This window comes from Lygodium microphyllum, chromosome 6 (assembly GCF_053477565.2).
Source record: "Lygodium microphyllum isolate KBCC chromosome 6, Lygodium_microphyllum_v1.1.10, whole genome shotgun sequence".
Classification (NCBI taxonomy): Eukaryota; Viridiplantae; Streptophyta; class Polypodiopsida; order Schizaeales; family Lygodiaceae; genus Lygodium; species Lygodium microphyllum.
In genome coordinates, this window is record NC_141140.1 from 64,873,867 (window position 1) to 64,890,773 (window position 16,907).

General features: G+C 41.3%; 1 protein-coding gene across 3 annotated transcripts in view; it reads right to left on the bottom strand.

Moving 5' to 3' along the window:
• The window catches only part of LOC148034632 (splicing factor U2af large subunit A-like), a 68,548-nt gene that overhangs the window by 34,702 nt on the left and 16,939 nt on the right, over window positions 1-16,907 (bottom strand). For all 3 annotated transcript variants that reach the window (XR_015691097.1, XM_087679558.1, XM_087679559.1), the window contains 3 exons: window positions 6,732-6,796; window positions 6,163-6,233; window positions 6,036-6,080 (listed from right to left, as the gene is read on the bottom strand). Coding sequence is in view for 2 of the 3 variants with exons in the window: in XM_087679558.1 (XP_087535684.1) it covers window positions 6,036-6,080; window positions 6,163-6,233; window positions 6,732-6,796 (181 nt within the window). In the remaining variant the exon portion in view is untranslated. The remainder of the gene's footprint in view (window positions 1-6,035; window positions 6,081-6,162; window positions 6,234-6,731; window positions 6,797-16,907) is intronic.

Below are 16,907 nucleotides of genomic sequence, written 5' to 3' on the forward strand. Positions count from 1 at the left end.
TAGATCTCCTCCTGCAAGTCACCATTAAGGCCGACTTCACATCCAGCTAATAGACAGGCCATCTCCTATGACCAGCCAAGGCAAGAACAGCTCGAATAGTCGCCATACCAGAAGTGGGAGCAAAAGTATCAAGGAAATCAATGCCTGGGCGCTGAGCAAAACCTTTAGAAACAAGGCGAGCCTTGTGCTTGTCCAAAAAACCATCGCTAAGATACTTGGTCTTGAAGACCCACTAGACACCAATTATCTTCTTGTGAGAGGGAAAAGGCACAAGAGACCAAGTGCCATTCCTCTCAATAGCCTCCAACTTGGCTTTCATGGCCTTCCGCCAATGATTAGACTGCAAAGACTCCTTCACTGAAGTGGGCTCACGATCCTGCATAACACGGATCAGCAAACAATAGTTGGAGCAAACAAGCTTCAAAGAATGTGCCAAGGTCCTCTGTGACCTCCGCGGTCCATCCTGCGGTTCCCACTCCTCACAGACCCCCTCGATCCCTGAATCTCGGAGTGCGTCACGAGCCCAACAAGGAGGAGGACAACCCTCTCCCCGTCGCTCTCCATCTGTTGAAGACTCGGATACATCCACCGGTGGAAGCTCCTCAAGGATTGCAAGTGGAAGAGAAGACTCTAAATCAGAAGAAGAATCTCCATCAAGAGGCTCTAGCTCCAAAGGAACTGTCTCGGAAGCCCAACTCTCTCCCCTGGATCTCCAAGGACGGGATGCTCCTCACCCCCCTCTGTGGTCGGAACTTCCACGAACCGCACATCTCGGCTCGTGTAGACATCCCACTTGACAGGATCAAATAAACGATAACCTTGGGATTGGGAGCTATAGCCAACAAAAACCTGTCGTCGGGAAGCCACCTCGAACTTATCACGTTGCGTCTTCAGAATGTGCACATAAGCGTCACACCCAAAGATCCTAAAATAAACGACACCAAGCTTAGTCCCAAAGTAAGCCTCAAAAGGTGACATCCTGTCAACGGCTGAAGTGGGAGATCGATTGAGGATATGAACTGCGGTAGCCACTACCTCGGCCCACAAAAACTGAGGTGTCTGTCGGTGCTCCATCATGGTGCGTGCCATCTCAATCACACTTCGGTTCTTCCGCTCCAAAATGCAATTCTCTTGGGAAATATTGGTATTAGCAAACTCCAGGGGAATGCCCCTATCTGTACAAAAACGAGCAAACTCATTAGACATAAATTCACCTCCCTTGTCTAAACGCAAGGTTTTCAGTCATCGACCAGAACGGTTCTCCTCAAAGAGAAGCCAATCTTTGAAGTGAGAGAAAGCCTCTAACTTCAAAGTCAAGAAATAGGCCCAAGTCATCCTGCTGTAGTCATCTACGATCAACATGAAGTACAAGCTCGCCTTCAAGGACTCAGTCCTCATCAGGCCACAAAGATCCGTAGCTCCATGGGTGAAGTAGACCGCCTAGAAGCTTTGTTGAAAATCGCATCCTGATGCAGTTTCCAACGAATGCAGGAGATACATGGCTGATGGCTCACCACTATGTCTGACAAACGACCCTCGCAATGCCTTCCGAAGGTACTCATAGTTCAAATGGCCAAACCGAGCATGCCATAGCTCGAACTGTGTCTGAGAAGTAAGAATAAGAGAAGCAAGAGCTGAAGAAGACTTCAATTTGTAGACGCCATTCTTCTCATACCCTACAGAGAGAACCTTCCTCGATTCACGATCAAGGACTCGAATAGTATCACTGTCAAACTCCACTAAGAGACCAAGAGCACAAATCTTATGGACCAAAAGTAAATGATACCCCAAACCGGGCACATGCAACACCTCAGAAGTGTGGGTACCACCACGTCTATCTGGAATAAGCTGCAACTCACCCTGCGCAGCAATAGACACAGAAGAGCTGTCTCCAATGAGAATCTGCCTAGGCGAAGGTCGCAAATGGGCAATACCAACAGAAGGAGTTATGTGCCGTAAGGTACCACTATCCACAATCCACTCTCGAGCCTGGGGAGTTGTCATTGCAGCATCAGAAGTCCTCAGTGTAGAGTCCTCAATGATTGCTAAGTGTAGAAAAGTAGCTGATGAAGGTGCAACCACCGCTCCAAAATCCTTTGTGTCCTTCTTGGTGTCCTCCTTGTCTTTGTCGGGGCAATCCTTCTTCCAATGACCGGTCTTTCCACAAATATGGCAAGTCAATTCCTTCTCCTTGTCCTTCTTGGATTTGTTGTCCTCCTTCTTCTTTTGATCCTTCCCCTTCTTCTGAGAGGCTTGACCAACCAATGCCTCCGATTTGGAGGCATTATGTCCCTTCAATTGTTTCTCCTAGTCCAAGACCATAGAAACCAACTCTTCCCATCGAAGAGTCAACTCCCGTCCTGATGCAATAAGAGCAGAATAAAAGGTATCGAATCGTGGCGGTAACTGCGACAATAAAGTGATCGCCGTGTCTTTGGAGAAAATAGACTTTCCCGCATTTTAAACCTACATCTGAAGCTGTCGAGACTTGTTGATATGTTCCCGAAGCGAAGAAGACTTATTCACGAACAAGATCCGCATCTACACCTCCAAAGAAACCCTCTTCATGAGGGTTATCCCGTTGTACATCTAATCGAGCTTCAGCCATATCTCTCGAGCCATTGTCAAGTACTCGATGTGAGCTATCACGGTTATAGTGCAAGACAGAAATAGAAAAGATCGAATCCTGGCATTCAATTTGTCCTAATGAGACTGGGCCTTGGTCAACTCCGCATGAGCATTGGAAGAGAGTTTGGACTCATCCCTCACCGAGGGCCTGTTAATCTCCTCCATCACCAATTCCGCCAAATCATAAGACTCCAAAATGGCCAACATCATCACCCACCAGATGCGGTAATTGTCACCATCAAGCTTTTGATCCTATGGAAGAGCTGGTAGGACACGCACCTTCCTGTCCATGATCGCTTGAAACTCCAAATCAGTCTCTGTAGACATGTTAACCTGCAATACCTGCACAAACGCAAAATTGGCCCCCTTTGACTGTGAAAATGTAGCCTTCTAGGGCTGGTTCCTTTGTTGCCCAAACCTTCTTTACCCGCCGGAGATGATGAAAAGGTAAAATCTGCAATGAAAGGCCTCAAAAGCAGCCTTCCTCCCCTTCGAACAACAATAACCTACAACAAATTCACCGATTAGACTCCTTTCCCGCACGCCCACGCTCACTTCAGCCTTGATCCGATGTGCAGCCCTCCCGCTCGCCCTCGAATCGTGCAAACGCAACCTTGTGTCACGCTGAAATCTCCTCTTCAGATACGTTCAACCCTCAGTCACTCCATCTTCACCGCTCTGTACCATGTCAGAGTGCAGTGATACGGAAGCGTAGGACAAAGATTGAGAGAGAGTGAATACAGAGAGAAGAGAGAGAGAGAAAGAGAGAGAGAGAGAGAGAAAAGGAGACAATGTAAACGCAAAAAATCTACAGTGTAGTACGCTGTATAAGAGTGCAGAAATACACAAGGGGACAGAGGAAATATCAACCCAAGCACAATCTGTCTCAGCCAACAGATCTCAAGATCAAAATATGATCACAATGTGCTAAGGGACTGCTATATAAAGCAGAAAAGAAAAGAAGGTCAAAAAAGACCGGGTCGGCTGCATTAAATGCAGCCGACTGACATAAATCTGTCCGACTGCTGCAAACTATGCCACGTGGCACCCTGTCTGACCTGCTGACGTGGCATCCTCTCTGAGACTGCACTCTGACTGTACTACTCTGTCCACGGCTCTACAAGGAATGACTCTCTAACACCCTCCATCTCGTAGTGACTGCTATATTGTGGCTCTTCTCCTACCGTAGAGGCTCAATCCACAACGACCAAATGGTCCTGAGTATTCCTAGATCCGCACAGTCATTTAGTATACAAAATAAGGAGATTTGAATTTGGGTCAACAAGATAAAACAAGTGGCTTACTACTAGAGTAGCCACTTGCTTGCCAAGAGAGAGAGGGAGAGAGAATGTGTGTGTGTGTGTGTGTGAACCTGCATGCGCATTACTATAATCGCCATACATTCAAGGAAGGTGCCAAAGGAAAAGGAGTCGTCCAGACACAAAGAGAGAGAGCCAAACAAATAGACAAAGACACAAAGGTATCAAAATAGATTACTAAGCAAAGAGAGATTAGGGTTTGTGACGAGGAGAAACACGGAGTGCGTATGTCAAATACTAAGAGCCAAGCAAAATTTAGAAAACACAAAAGAAGAAGATGAAGAAGCACTAGATCATACTATGTGAAGAAAAGCCGATACAATGGAGCCAAAGCTCAAAAGATGACTGTATTGTCCTGTTTGAATCAGGCGGCAACACCTATGGGGAATCTGCATAGTAAAGGGAGTGAAATGCAATCCTCCGAGCAATGGACTATCGAAGTAATCACTAGAAGGTAAAGAACATTTGTTGAGAGAGCGACACACAATCCTCTAATGTCGTCAAGCATAAAGAAGATGATCAAAAAATTGTCGAGGGAGTGAAGCACAATCCTTTGATGCCAAGAAGTGGGCCAAGCTGCAAAAGGCAAATACTTGGGGTGTGTAAGCTACCAAACACAAGGAAAGATCAGCCCACATGCTGACAACTAATGCAAAGGGTGGTCGCCAAGGTGGAAGCAGCCTCGCAAACAATCAAATGCAAGAAAGTAATGATGCCTGGAGGAAGAGGGGTTGACGCCAAGGTGTGGATGTTGACGCCATATAGGAGTGAAGGCAGGCTGCAAATGCAAGCACCATAACAATCTGTGTGATGACGCCAGTAGCAGAGGAACCTCTGAATCTACCAAACACAAAAGCCAAGATGACGCCAAGTGTGGGAGAGGTGATGCTTGATGGTAGAGATCCTCCTACAATGCAAACGCAAGCCTATATCATGACTCCAAATGTTGGGAAATGACACCAAGTGGAGTTGGTGAAAGGTAACCATGAACTGCAATGTCCTTCGATAGAGGTATGAGCAGCAGTGGCAAGTAGAGAGAAGAGTGTCGGAATGACAGAGAGAAAGTGTGGAATGATACAAGACAGAGTGCGAGAATGAGGCAAGAGGTGGCCTATAAATAGGCCCCAGCCAGTCTAGGGTGGCGCCCCACTATGTGGGCACCCACTGATAAAGTGCCCAGAATGAGGGTGCCAACCCTTTTTGGGGCTGTCAACGTGAAACCCTAACTAAAGTGACTATACTGAAGAAGTGGTTTCCCAACAAAGGACAGAAAGGGGGGAGAGGGATGGTGGGAAGAAAAGCATTTCTATTGGTGTAAGATCCCACCATCTCTTTAAATTATGGAATATTTTGTGTTTTTTCTTTCAAAGAAGAGTAAAAAATGTTCTGGCCAAAGCTGTGTATAGGAGGCCAATATCACTATATCAAAGCAGGGCAGAAAAGGACACCAGCACATCTGCAAATGCAAGAGGCGCACACACCCTCCAGCAAGAACACAGAAAAACACCAAGAAGAACACCAAGCAAAACATCAAGGCCATGTTCATTCAAATTTCAACAAAAGGATACTCGTACATAATGCTATTATTTAGAAAGCATCCCATACTCATTACAAATACCCATGTGCCATGCTCCCAAAAGGGCATGATGTCATAGCCCAAGACATAAGACAAAGGAGCACTATCACTTGTGTCAACATAGGTCTTAAACATTGATGCAGACATCTCAAGCATGTAATAACTGGAACCAAAACACAACTAAAAAAACTTCATCTAAGATTGTATCTAAGAGCAGTCTAAAAATCAGAAGACGCTGATGAAAAAGAGATTGGAAACTTTAGTGGTGCTTGCAGTTTCTGGTGCGCATCAATATGGTTCTTTTTAATAATCAATGGGGGATTTCAGACAAAGCAAATGCATCAGCATTTTTGTTGGGATTGAGTAAAGTTTGCATTTTTCTGTTCATGAAGCTTATACATGTGCATAATTTAGGAGGGTGTCACATTCTACCAATCAAAGGCCTGTTAGTCCACTGATCAATTAACCACTAAAACTCTAGAATCAAAAACAGAAGGTAAGGCTCAAAAAACCTGCTGTGTCATGGCCTGAATCGGCATGTTTGGAATGGTTCCAAGCTGCACCAGTGCAGACGCATTAATAGCAATGTTATAATTCTACTCAATCGCCTTATTACATCTTTGCAACAGCTAAAGATACCTGGGCGCCAGGAAAAGGAAATCCACCAGGCAGGAGCATAGGCATAGCTTGAGATACCCCTGCTAACTGGCCTACAATTTCATCAACTCAGTAATTAGACACATGGGTGATGAATTAAAAGAATCCACTGGTCACAAAGATTTAGACAAAGCAAATTTCAAAAATATACTGTAACAATCGAAAGATGCACGAAGGTTTTTTTCCACATGAAAGAATGACACTCACAAATTGCGAGATTAATAATGTCATAACTACCAAAGGAACAGAGTTGTTGAATTATGATGCCTGACATAGTGCATCAAATCCTCCTTGTACATAAGACCCATGGTGGCAAACCCGTGTGAGGCAGAAAGGGCCACGTGGCTCAGGATGCCTTCCGTACTTTACAACACAAATAACAACAGCAACACAAAACGACAAACAACCAGAAACACCCAAAAAAGAGGAACTTCCTCAGTGCGAATCAAATGACTGAAAAACAAAACGAATATACAAACATCTGCACAGTCCAAATTAACAACTTAAAATTTCAATGATGCCCAGCCATAAAGACCGTAACAGCAGCACACCTGGTAATGTAGCTCCAGGGAGAAGTGCTGCACCTGGAGGAGCCATATCAAACCCACTAGTTCGCCTGCCAGACTTAACCATCAGCATTAAGATACACCAAGATAATCAAATACCATGAGACAAGCACAAAAATTGATTGTTTAAAATGTCAAAAACAGTTTGGCAATGCAAAGCTGGTGCAATTCCTCCCTCTCTTCATCAAACTGATTGCTAAAAATGTCAAAAAATAACTTGTCAATGCAAGGGAGATAAGAACCTCTCTCTCGATTCTCGCAATAACTTCTCTCTCTCTCTCTCTCTCTCTCTCTCTCTCTCTCTCTCTCTCTCTCGTTTCAGCATTTTGGCTCTAGCTTAGACAATTTTTTCTTTCTTTTTGAAACCAGCCTTCCTCCTCGGATAGGGTTCTAACCTGATTTAACACTAATTACAACAAGTATAAAATTCACATAAACTGAAAATGCAAATGTTACCATTTAATCTTGGACAATGGACAACCTGTTGGCCCCAAAACTTGACAACCCTTGCAGTATTTCTTTAACTTATATTGCAAATGAATCGAGTACAACTGAGATTCTTCAACTCCACTAATCCAAGTGCCTCTTGCTATCATAAATAAGCAGCAAGCCTTCAAATCCATTTGCCCCTTGATTTGCTAGGGAATTGACCTTCACCCGTGCTCCTTAAGAAATGAATTAGCCCCAAATTCAACGCTTGTGGGCTAGCCTCTTGAATCCTCCTGAAATACACTGATTTCAACTTTGAAAATTCACGTCTGAAGCCTTCAAATTTGGGCATGCTTCCTAAGGTGACTATCAAATCCTAATTTTGCTATAAATCAAGGCTTACACCAAAGATTCACCCAAAATCTCCACCTCCAATGGCTAGATTGCTGTAAAACTTGGAGCAAAGCTGGGAAATGGCTAAACAAAGAGAGACAATGTTATAGAGAGAAAATTCAGAGATGTCATGAGAATTGGGTAAAGTTGAACTGCTGACCCATTTTTCCAACCCCAAATGGATTCACAACAGCATAGGGAGCATCGAAGGCTATAATCTTTAGGAGAAACTGCATCAACATGATCATCAGCTTTCTTTATTAAAAGTATTCAACCGCCTTCACCAAAATGATCTCCAATTGCTGAGAAATGGCCCCAAAAGCAAAGCGCAGCCCAACCTCTCTTCCCAACGGCTCCAAACTGCAAAAGCAAGATCTCCTTCTCCCCTCAACTCCATTTCAACTTTCCCAAACTTGCATGGGCAAGTTTGGCCAAGTGGCAACCTTCCAAACTGAATTTCCAGCATTATTCGGCCCATTAAATTAATTCTCAGAGTGTAATTTTAAAAAATTAACTTAATAATTATTTTTGTGTCCAAAAAATAATCTAACCAACCAACAATTAAATTGGCTGGGCCGATTTATCACCCAATAGATCTTGAGCACTGGTTAATAGTAGTAAGGCTAATTAAATGTTCTAAACCAAGTTCTAAAACCCAATACCACCTAGTATCTATGAGGCATAACTTATTACAATTTTTGTATTGGGCACCAAATCATATCTCCAAGTCTTGGGTCCCATATTGTGAAATAATTGACGTGCGCCTTGCATACGCAAGTCACACTTGCACATTTGATTAACTTTTAATCAAATGCTAAGCAAAGCAATAAAATCTCACGTCCTCATGACACTTTTATCCAGATGTCCCCCCTCCCTCCAAGTCCCTCTCTCCCCCTCCCCTCTCTCTCTCTCTCTCTCTCAACATTTTAGCTCTAGCTTAGACTTTTTTTTTCCTTTTTTTTTAATCCAAGTGTTACACATATTCCAATCATCATAATATGTCTGTTGGACCTCATAACAAATGTTAATACATTCTACCTCTCCTTTTTCTAAAAGTAATAGCAACCTCGATCACCCAATCAACGACCAAGAAACCCATATTGTAATCAAATCAAAGCCATCATTGCAAGACATAGAAAACTAACCCCTAGTCACATTAACAAAGCGGCCCTAGACCACATCTTAGCTGGTATCATATGCTGACCTTGAGATTTAGAGAGAAGCTGCTATAGCCAGATATCTTGTACATACAGTTTTTAGACATAGAGATCTTTAGATGTTAGCCTTATACGAGCATGCATTTTTCTTTCACTTTCTTGATGAGATGACATTGGACACAAAGGTACTTTGATTTTGTCTCATAGGCCACATTGGCCTTTTGCAAATATTGCTAATAATACATTTGTGGCAGCAATGGAAACATCCATTATGAAAAGCATGGCACTATCTTCTTGATGAGTTAATGGCATTGCAAATTAGGGGTTTTTTTAAGCTTTTCCAAATGAAATGAAAGAAATTGTGTGTCTATGTGTGTATGTAGTACTTATAAATGCCCTTGGACAAAGAATAAAGGTCGTATTGTCTATGGTAGTACAGCAATGGACCTTTGGATAATAATGAATCCCTCCATTAAGCCCCAAATGAGGACTTTGGAGGGCTTAGCAGTGGCCATTATTAAAAACCTGTACACACTCTCAAAAAGAAAGTAGAGACTCAAGAGGACATCACAATCAAAATAGGGGTATAACTCTTTGCTTTGAATGTGAATTATGTAAATCATAAGCAAGGATGATGTGAGGAATCAATAAATTATTTTTCCTTCTAATTGATTGAAGTTTGAGAAAGCATTTGAAAAGTAACATTGCACATTTGATCGATTAAATTAATCAAAATGTTACTAGCAAAAGCTTAGCATCAAAAATTTTACGTCCCCACCACAACCTCCCCCTTGAAATCCTTGCTTACCAAGAAGATAGTGCCATATAGTATCATACTTTTCACAATTGCTTCTAATAACAACTAGAAGTATATATTTATTCATCTTCTAGCTATTTGTGACTTTTTCTTCTAAGAAACTTTAAAAATGCATTAATGTTTCCGTGAGAATGCACAAATGGAAGAGAAACACAAACCCAAAGAGAAAAAAAGAAGAGAAAGATAATAGGAATGGGAGAGAAATCTACAAAGAATACTGAATACAATGATGGATTGATTAATCCCTGTACACAGCTCCAAGCATCAATAAGGACACCGAATCAAGCTGAAGATAATGGCAACACCAAAGAGAAAGATGGAGACACAGATGGAGTGTATCACTTGCAAACAACAGAACGCGATGATATACTTTCTGCCAAGTATGGGCTATGTATAGCCCTCTACCAAAAGCTAGCCAACTGCATTAATGGCCCAATAGTATATAGTCCGCCCTCTCCAAAATTGGCTCGCCAGACAATGTTTGGTAGTACAAAATGCTGATGTGGCACTCCAACAGGGCCAACACAAGCTACATGATCACTTGCAAACAACAGAACGCGATGATATACTTTCTGCCAAGTATGGGCTATGTATAGCCCTCTACCAAAAGCTAGCCAACTGCATTAATGGCCCAATAGTATATAGTCTGCCCTCTCCAAAATTGGCTCGCCAGACAATGTTTGGTAGTACAAAATGCTGATGTGGCACTCCAACAGGGCCAACACAAGCTACATGGCCTTTGGTAGGACATATGTAACAGCTGCAAATACTATACATACACACCTAACATAGACTAACGAAAAGAAGACAACCAAGAGATGACAAACTAACAAAACAAAATTTCAAGCTAACACCCCCGCTTCGATCCCAGAAGTCTCTAAAGACCCAGTAACATCATGAAATATAGCATAGAAGCATATGGAAAAGGCTTCATGAAGAGATCCGTTGCATTGTCCTCCATGGAACAACAGGCTTCCACTAACTCAAAATCCACAATATACTTTTGAATAAAGTGGCACTGAACTTCTATGTACTTCATGTAAGCATGAAACACAAGATTCTTCGCCACAGCTATGGCATTCTGCTTATCCATGCACAACAATGAGTGTCCTATCTTTGCAAAGCCAATCTCAGCCAACAAGCAAGGGAGCTTGAGCTATAGAACAAAGAGCATGGTACTCAATGTAAATACCCCGAACAACATAGTATACTCAACAATTATAATATTTGTTTGTTTTTCAAGACTTAACATTTGTTAATTGGAGAAAATAAATACTAAAAGCTAACTCCAATAATTTAAAACCATGGAAATGTAAAAGAAATGGAGACAAGATTGAGGATTGAAGATGGGCAACCCCTCTCCTTGAATGAATTTATTTCTACTCAATCCAAGTCCTTTAGAAAAGAGCTCAATTACAATCAACCAAAGAGTAAGGAGGAGAAATTCTTCCTCTTAGAAAATCATGAATATATATATATACATGCATGCATCACTTACTATGCAATAAAGACGAGATTTCTTTACAAGATGTGATAGAAAGAGGAAAAATCAGCCTTTCTTCATTACTAATCAACAATATATTGTGACTTGATTCTTATTCTTGAAATAAAAGAAAAGCTCAAGGAGGAAAGACTGAAATGAATTTATATGTTTGCTGTCATATAAAAGAACAGGAACATAAAAGAGAATAAGAGGGCATTTGATGGTGGAGTAGAGAATAATGATGATACACATGGATGGGGCCAACTTTAGGTTGACTTCAACTATTGTACAAGAGTTTACAACCAAAAAAACTATCTTAGAATAAAGAAAAAGAAGTTTTGTTTATAAGAGAGAGGGAAGAGCTAGCAAAGAAAAAGTAAAGTAGCATAAATGTTCGGCCACATGTCATGAGCAGTAACAAGTGGAAGGACACTTCGAAGCTTGTGTGGTAAGTGTCCTAACACTTATTTCTTCTTTATGGCCTTCCTTTTTGGACTAAGTACTATCTAGAATAGAAACAACCAAATTTACTAAGCACTACCAAAATATAAAATTTATTATTTTTAATATATCATCCCTATTTTTAAGGACTAGCATTTTTAGACCAATCTGAGGCTCCTAAAATTTAGGAACCTAATTATTTTCAAGCATACGTTGATATATAAACGTAACATAATATGTTTTTTAAATGTAAATTTAGGATCTAGCTCTTGAAGGTCTCAAATGTTATTGTTACAAATCGCATCCACATTGGTTTATGTAACAAGCATGAGGTTTAAAACATGTAATAGAGAATTTTAGTTTAATGCATTGATGTATAAGCACAAGTTTTTCTATATAAACTTACGATATATTTAATGGATGCCTCAAACATTACAATAAAAAGCTTCACCTACTTTGATTTGTGTAGTAAGTATGAGCTAAAAAACATGATACAAAAATTTAGATTGACCTTAGTTGACCACACATAAACTTGTTTTTACCCTTTTTATTTTTGTCTGCTTCCACGGAAGAGAGAGAGAGAGAGAGACAAAGAGAGCACCATCTCCATTTTCATTTGCTTCTAAGTTCCATGAGAACGATATATATATATATATATATAGAGAGAGAGAGAGAGAGAGAGAGAGAGAGAGAGAGAGAGAGCTAGCTTAGGGTTGTTGGCGAAGGCATCCATTCCCCTCTCCCTGTGCCCTATGGCTAGCTTGACCCGCCTCTCCAACTCTTTCTCAGTAGAGAAGCTTGGTACGCTCCTCCCCTCGCCAAAAAGTGAGCTTGGTATGCCTACAATAGTTAATCATAATTTCAAAGATATATCCAATGGCTTGAGTGTTGTTGATTTCATTTGGCTAATCTAGTTTTTCTAAATTATCATAGGTAATTGAAGCTCAAATGGCTCAATAGTTGCATAGCCCCATCAAAAGGCCTAAAGTCAATTGAGAATCATGCTCTTAGAAATAAGCTCCAAGTTCTTAACACTACAACCATTGCTAAAATCCCGAAGCATGTATGAAATTCCATCTCCTAAAATACTTTGCATTGGACCTTTTGTTCTACCAATGTACACAAATTTTGCAATCAAATATAGTCTAATACATTGAGGATCTAATTTTGAAACTTCTAATTCATATCCATGCTTAGACGAAAGGGCTTTCTTATTCCTTATGCCTTTTATTTACAATTTCAAGGCTAACATTTATTGTTTACATCAAGTTTTTCTATGTAAATCTCTAAGTGTTACCACTGTGGCAAGAAGCGCCATTTACGAAAGGATTGCAAAGAGTTAGCGGCTTCCAAGAAGAAAAAGGAGTAGAAGGCGAAGCGTGATGTGGACTCCTCCCACGAGTCATCATCTACCTCAGATCCTCTGGCCAAGGTGAAGTCCAAGGCACGGAAGGGATCCTTCTCTTCCGATCGTGGGAAGGGCTTAGTAGCATCTTCCTCAGCTGCTCTCTAGTGGTGGTGATGAGGTCATCCCTCACGACTCTCCAGTGCCAGAGAGGAAGTGCGAGAGGGTGGTGAGATGGGTCAGCCGTGCCTCATCTATATTTCTATACTGATGCACAGGATCCAGAGAGGGATGTCCCTGACGCATCCTGACAGGTTCAAATCTTTGAGCAAAGATTGACATCCAGGTTCATGATGGGCTGGTTACTTGACAGAGAGCGGGTGGCTTTCATATGGAGCTCACATGAGGGGACACTTTGGCAGTTTGACCAAAGGAGGGGGATCCATGGTCATTTATACACTACGGCATTGGTGACAGGATGGTCACGTGTGCTACATCACAGGTATTGTTGACAAACATTGACAATTGCTATAATATTCTCTATTTTCAAAAGCTCGTACGATCATTGACATCGATCTCACGTTCTCTCCGAGGCACCTTGGTGGTGGCTTGATCACCCATTTTTGCCTGAGTATCCATGGTTCTACTTGGTGGTTCTCTATTGTATGGACTATGATGAGTCCTTTATCATTGTCTCATCATATTGTATTAGATCACCCATAATCTGAGAGAGGGTGTTAGCAGAGTATGTCAGCTCATTTGTGAGTTTGAGCATGTATTGGGCTAGACACATTATGTAGATATTTTAGGCATTTTTATTGTGTAGCATTTTATGGTTTATGGCACTTATTGTTCACCGACCAGCATTAAATGCTAGCCAATCTGACATATTTTATGGCAACATTCATGCCTATATATTCTGGGCTCCTTCTCCTTAGTCAATCAGTTCACCACCTAGAGGTCACGTGGAGAGAGAAGTAGGTGCCAGTGCCCAGGCAACCAATGACTCACTATTGTATGCAACAGTCTCGTGTCTGATATATGGATTCCATTTTCCGAGCATACATCTAAGTTCTCATCTGTATTGTGTTGTCTTGTGTTTCAACAGTTTATTACAGCATATGTTTACACTTTCATTGTTGCTCCACTTTTGACAGGAAGTGACTCCTTGCTGTCCCCTGCCTACTGAGACCTCCCGATGGTTGTCTTCTATAGCAAATTGTTGTTCTCTGATCAAAAAATCGACCATAACTCTCTCTCTCTCTCTCTCTCTCTCTCTCTCTCTCTCTCTCTCTAAGCTGTAAACTAATTGAATGGTTGAGACCTAGCCCCCAAAAACGTTTTCTCAATTTGTATGGGTATTTTTGCTGAGTGGCAACATTCTAAACCCATTTTTCAGCATTATTCAGACATTTATTTAATTTTCAGAATTAAATAATCCTGAAAATTAATTTCAATCCTTCTAACACTGCCCAAAATTAAATGTGCCCATCCATAATTAAATTAGCTAGGCCATTTGCAACCTAGAGTGGTCCTCAACCTCTGTTGACCCTTAGACTAGCATTAATTAATTAATTAATGCTAGTCCCTAGTGTCGCCACCAATACTTATTGGCCAAATAACTGTCCCAAGGTCAAAACAGGCACCAACCGATCCCCAAAGCCAAGCTCGCATAACTTATCATGCTTTTGCCTTTGTCACCCACTACATCCTTGGGATCCTTGGCTTGTTACCATGAAATAACTGCCATGTACATCACATGTGCTAAACAACCTTACATATTTGATTAATAACTTAATCAAATGTTATCAAAAAGATTAAGGCATCTTAAAATTTCACGTCCCTATGACACAATTTTAGAAGATTCAAGTGGCCATTCAGCCAATCAACATTTAGGGTTAAATTTGTCACCCAAAAAGCACAATTAAAAGCCAATCCCTAACCAAACCAAGGGGCAAATTGTTTTGGAGACTTGCTGCTTATTTATGACAACAAGAGGCACTTGGAGAGCAGAGGAGATTAAAGAATCTCAACGTATTCCACCCATTCAAGGGGCACCAATTTTTAGAACCAACAGGCTATCCATTGTCCAAGATTAATGATAGCATTTGTATTTTCAATTTATATGAGTTTTATGCTTGTTGTAATTGTTAATTAATCAAATCATTACCACCCTCCCCGAGAAGAAAGATTGGTTTTGTAGAAATCACACGGCACAGCTACTAACAGAATCTGAGCAAGGAGTAGAGAATACACAGCAAATATGAGAAAAATAGAGACTACTTTAATTTCAACAAACTGATACAAAGATGGCTCTATCCACCAATGCACTTCCACTGTGAAGCTTAGATGGCGATTCAAACAGATGATAGGCAAAGAGCTTAAGGGTAGCTAGAAAAACTCTTACTGAGTGAAAGATGGATTGACGATGGCTTTAGAGGTCTTCCTTTCATAGCACAAGAAGGTAGTCTAGTCAACATGTCCGATCATATTATGAAGCTTCCCTGGTCGGCCAAGGAATATTGCCTTTACCGTCACGTAGGGGCTGTTGGCCCCCTAAGACCCCCCAGCCAAGGGCAGATTTTGCGGCCCCCGAACCCTAAAATAGGGATCCCTGATAACTCCCACAGCCCGCAACTCGATACATTGTGCCTTGAGTTGCTTCCAACATAACTACTCTATCTAACCCAAAGGCTAAATCCACAAAAGTCGGTTTTTTGCCATACAATCACATAGACCTCATCTGACATGCAAGTCAAGACCCACCCAATGTCCATGCTCACACATGGCTTCTCCTCATAATGGGAGCCTTACAACTTAGAGCACCATGGATCATTGGTGGCACCTTAGGAGGGTAGGGCTTTGAGCATATCTAACATCCCCCCCCCCAAGTGAATTACATTCTAGGCCCAATATCGAGTCTCTAAAGATTAATTCGAAGGAGATTCTTCGTAAGAGCTTTGATGAAGATATCTACTCCATTCTCCTCCATTGGACAGTAAACCGACTCTACTATCCTATCCTCCATTAAGTCACGCACATAGTGATACTTGATCTCAACGTATTTGGTATCCCATCCTCCATCAAGTCACGCACATAGTGATACTTGATCTCAACGTATTTGGTGCGTGCATGAAAAAATGGATTTTTGGCAATGGCAATGCAACTCTGATTGTCACATCTTAGCACTATTGGATCTTCATCATATACTCATACATACCATAGGATCCTCCTTAATCATACTACTTCACATGCAACAAAGCAAGCTATCTTGTACTCTGCTTCGGTAGAAGACAATAACACAGTTGGTTGCTTATTACTAATCCAAGAGCACAGTTTCCCATAAGAGCACTTCCGAAACTGAATGTGATACCATAGTCAAGAGTTTTCTTCAAGTATCTGAGCACCTGTATCCTAGCTTTCCAATGACTTTCTTAAGATTGAGAACTTGCTCAAAACACCAATAACAAAATTGATATCTGACCTAGTGTTACACAAGCAAATGAAGCTGCCAATCAACCTCCTATACCTCCCAATGTCTGCTAGTATTAATGTATCCTCAATGGATAACTTCACATGACCTCCATAGGTGTAGCTATCTCCTTACACTCGATCATGCCAAATGCTTTTAGGATCTCTCATGCATACCTCTTTTGAGAGATGAAGATTTTGCCAGGACTTCAATCCCCAAACAATAGTACAACAAGCCAAAATCCATCATTTCAAACTCAGAGCTCACAACCTTTTGAGTCTAATGGATCGTATCTTCATAGTCACATGTAATAAGAAGGTCATCCACATATAAGGCGATCACTACAGGCTTTTCACTATCCCTATAAGCATACAAGTTGGCATCTGAGGCACCTCTTTTGAAATTCAAATCTAGAAAGAATTTATCTATCCATTGGTAGCATACTCTAAGGTTTTGTTTCAGCCCATACAGTACCTTTTTTAGCTTACAACCTTTATTCTCAAAATGGAGTCCTCAAACCCTAGTGGCTGAGCCACATACACCTCCTCCGTAAGGTCACCATTCAAGAATGTTGATTTGACATCCATTTGATAAATTGGCCACTTCTTATGAGCAGCCACAGCA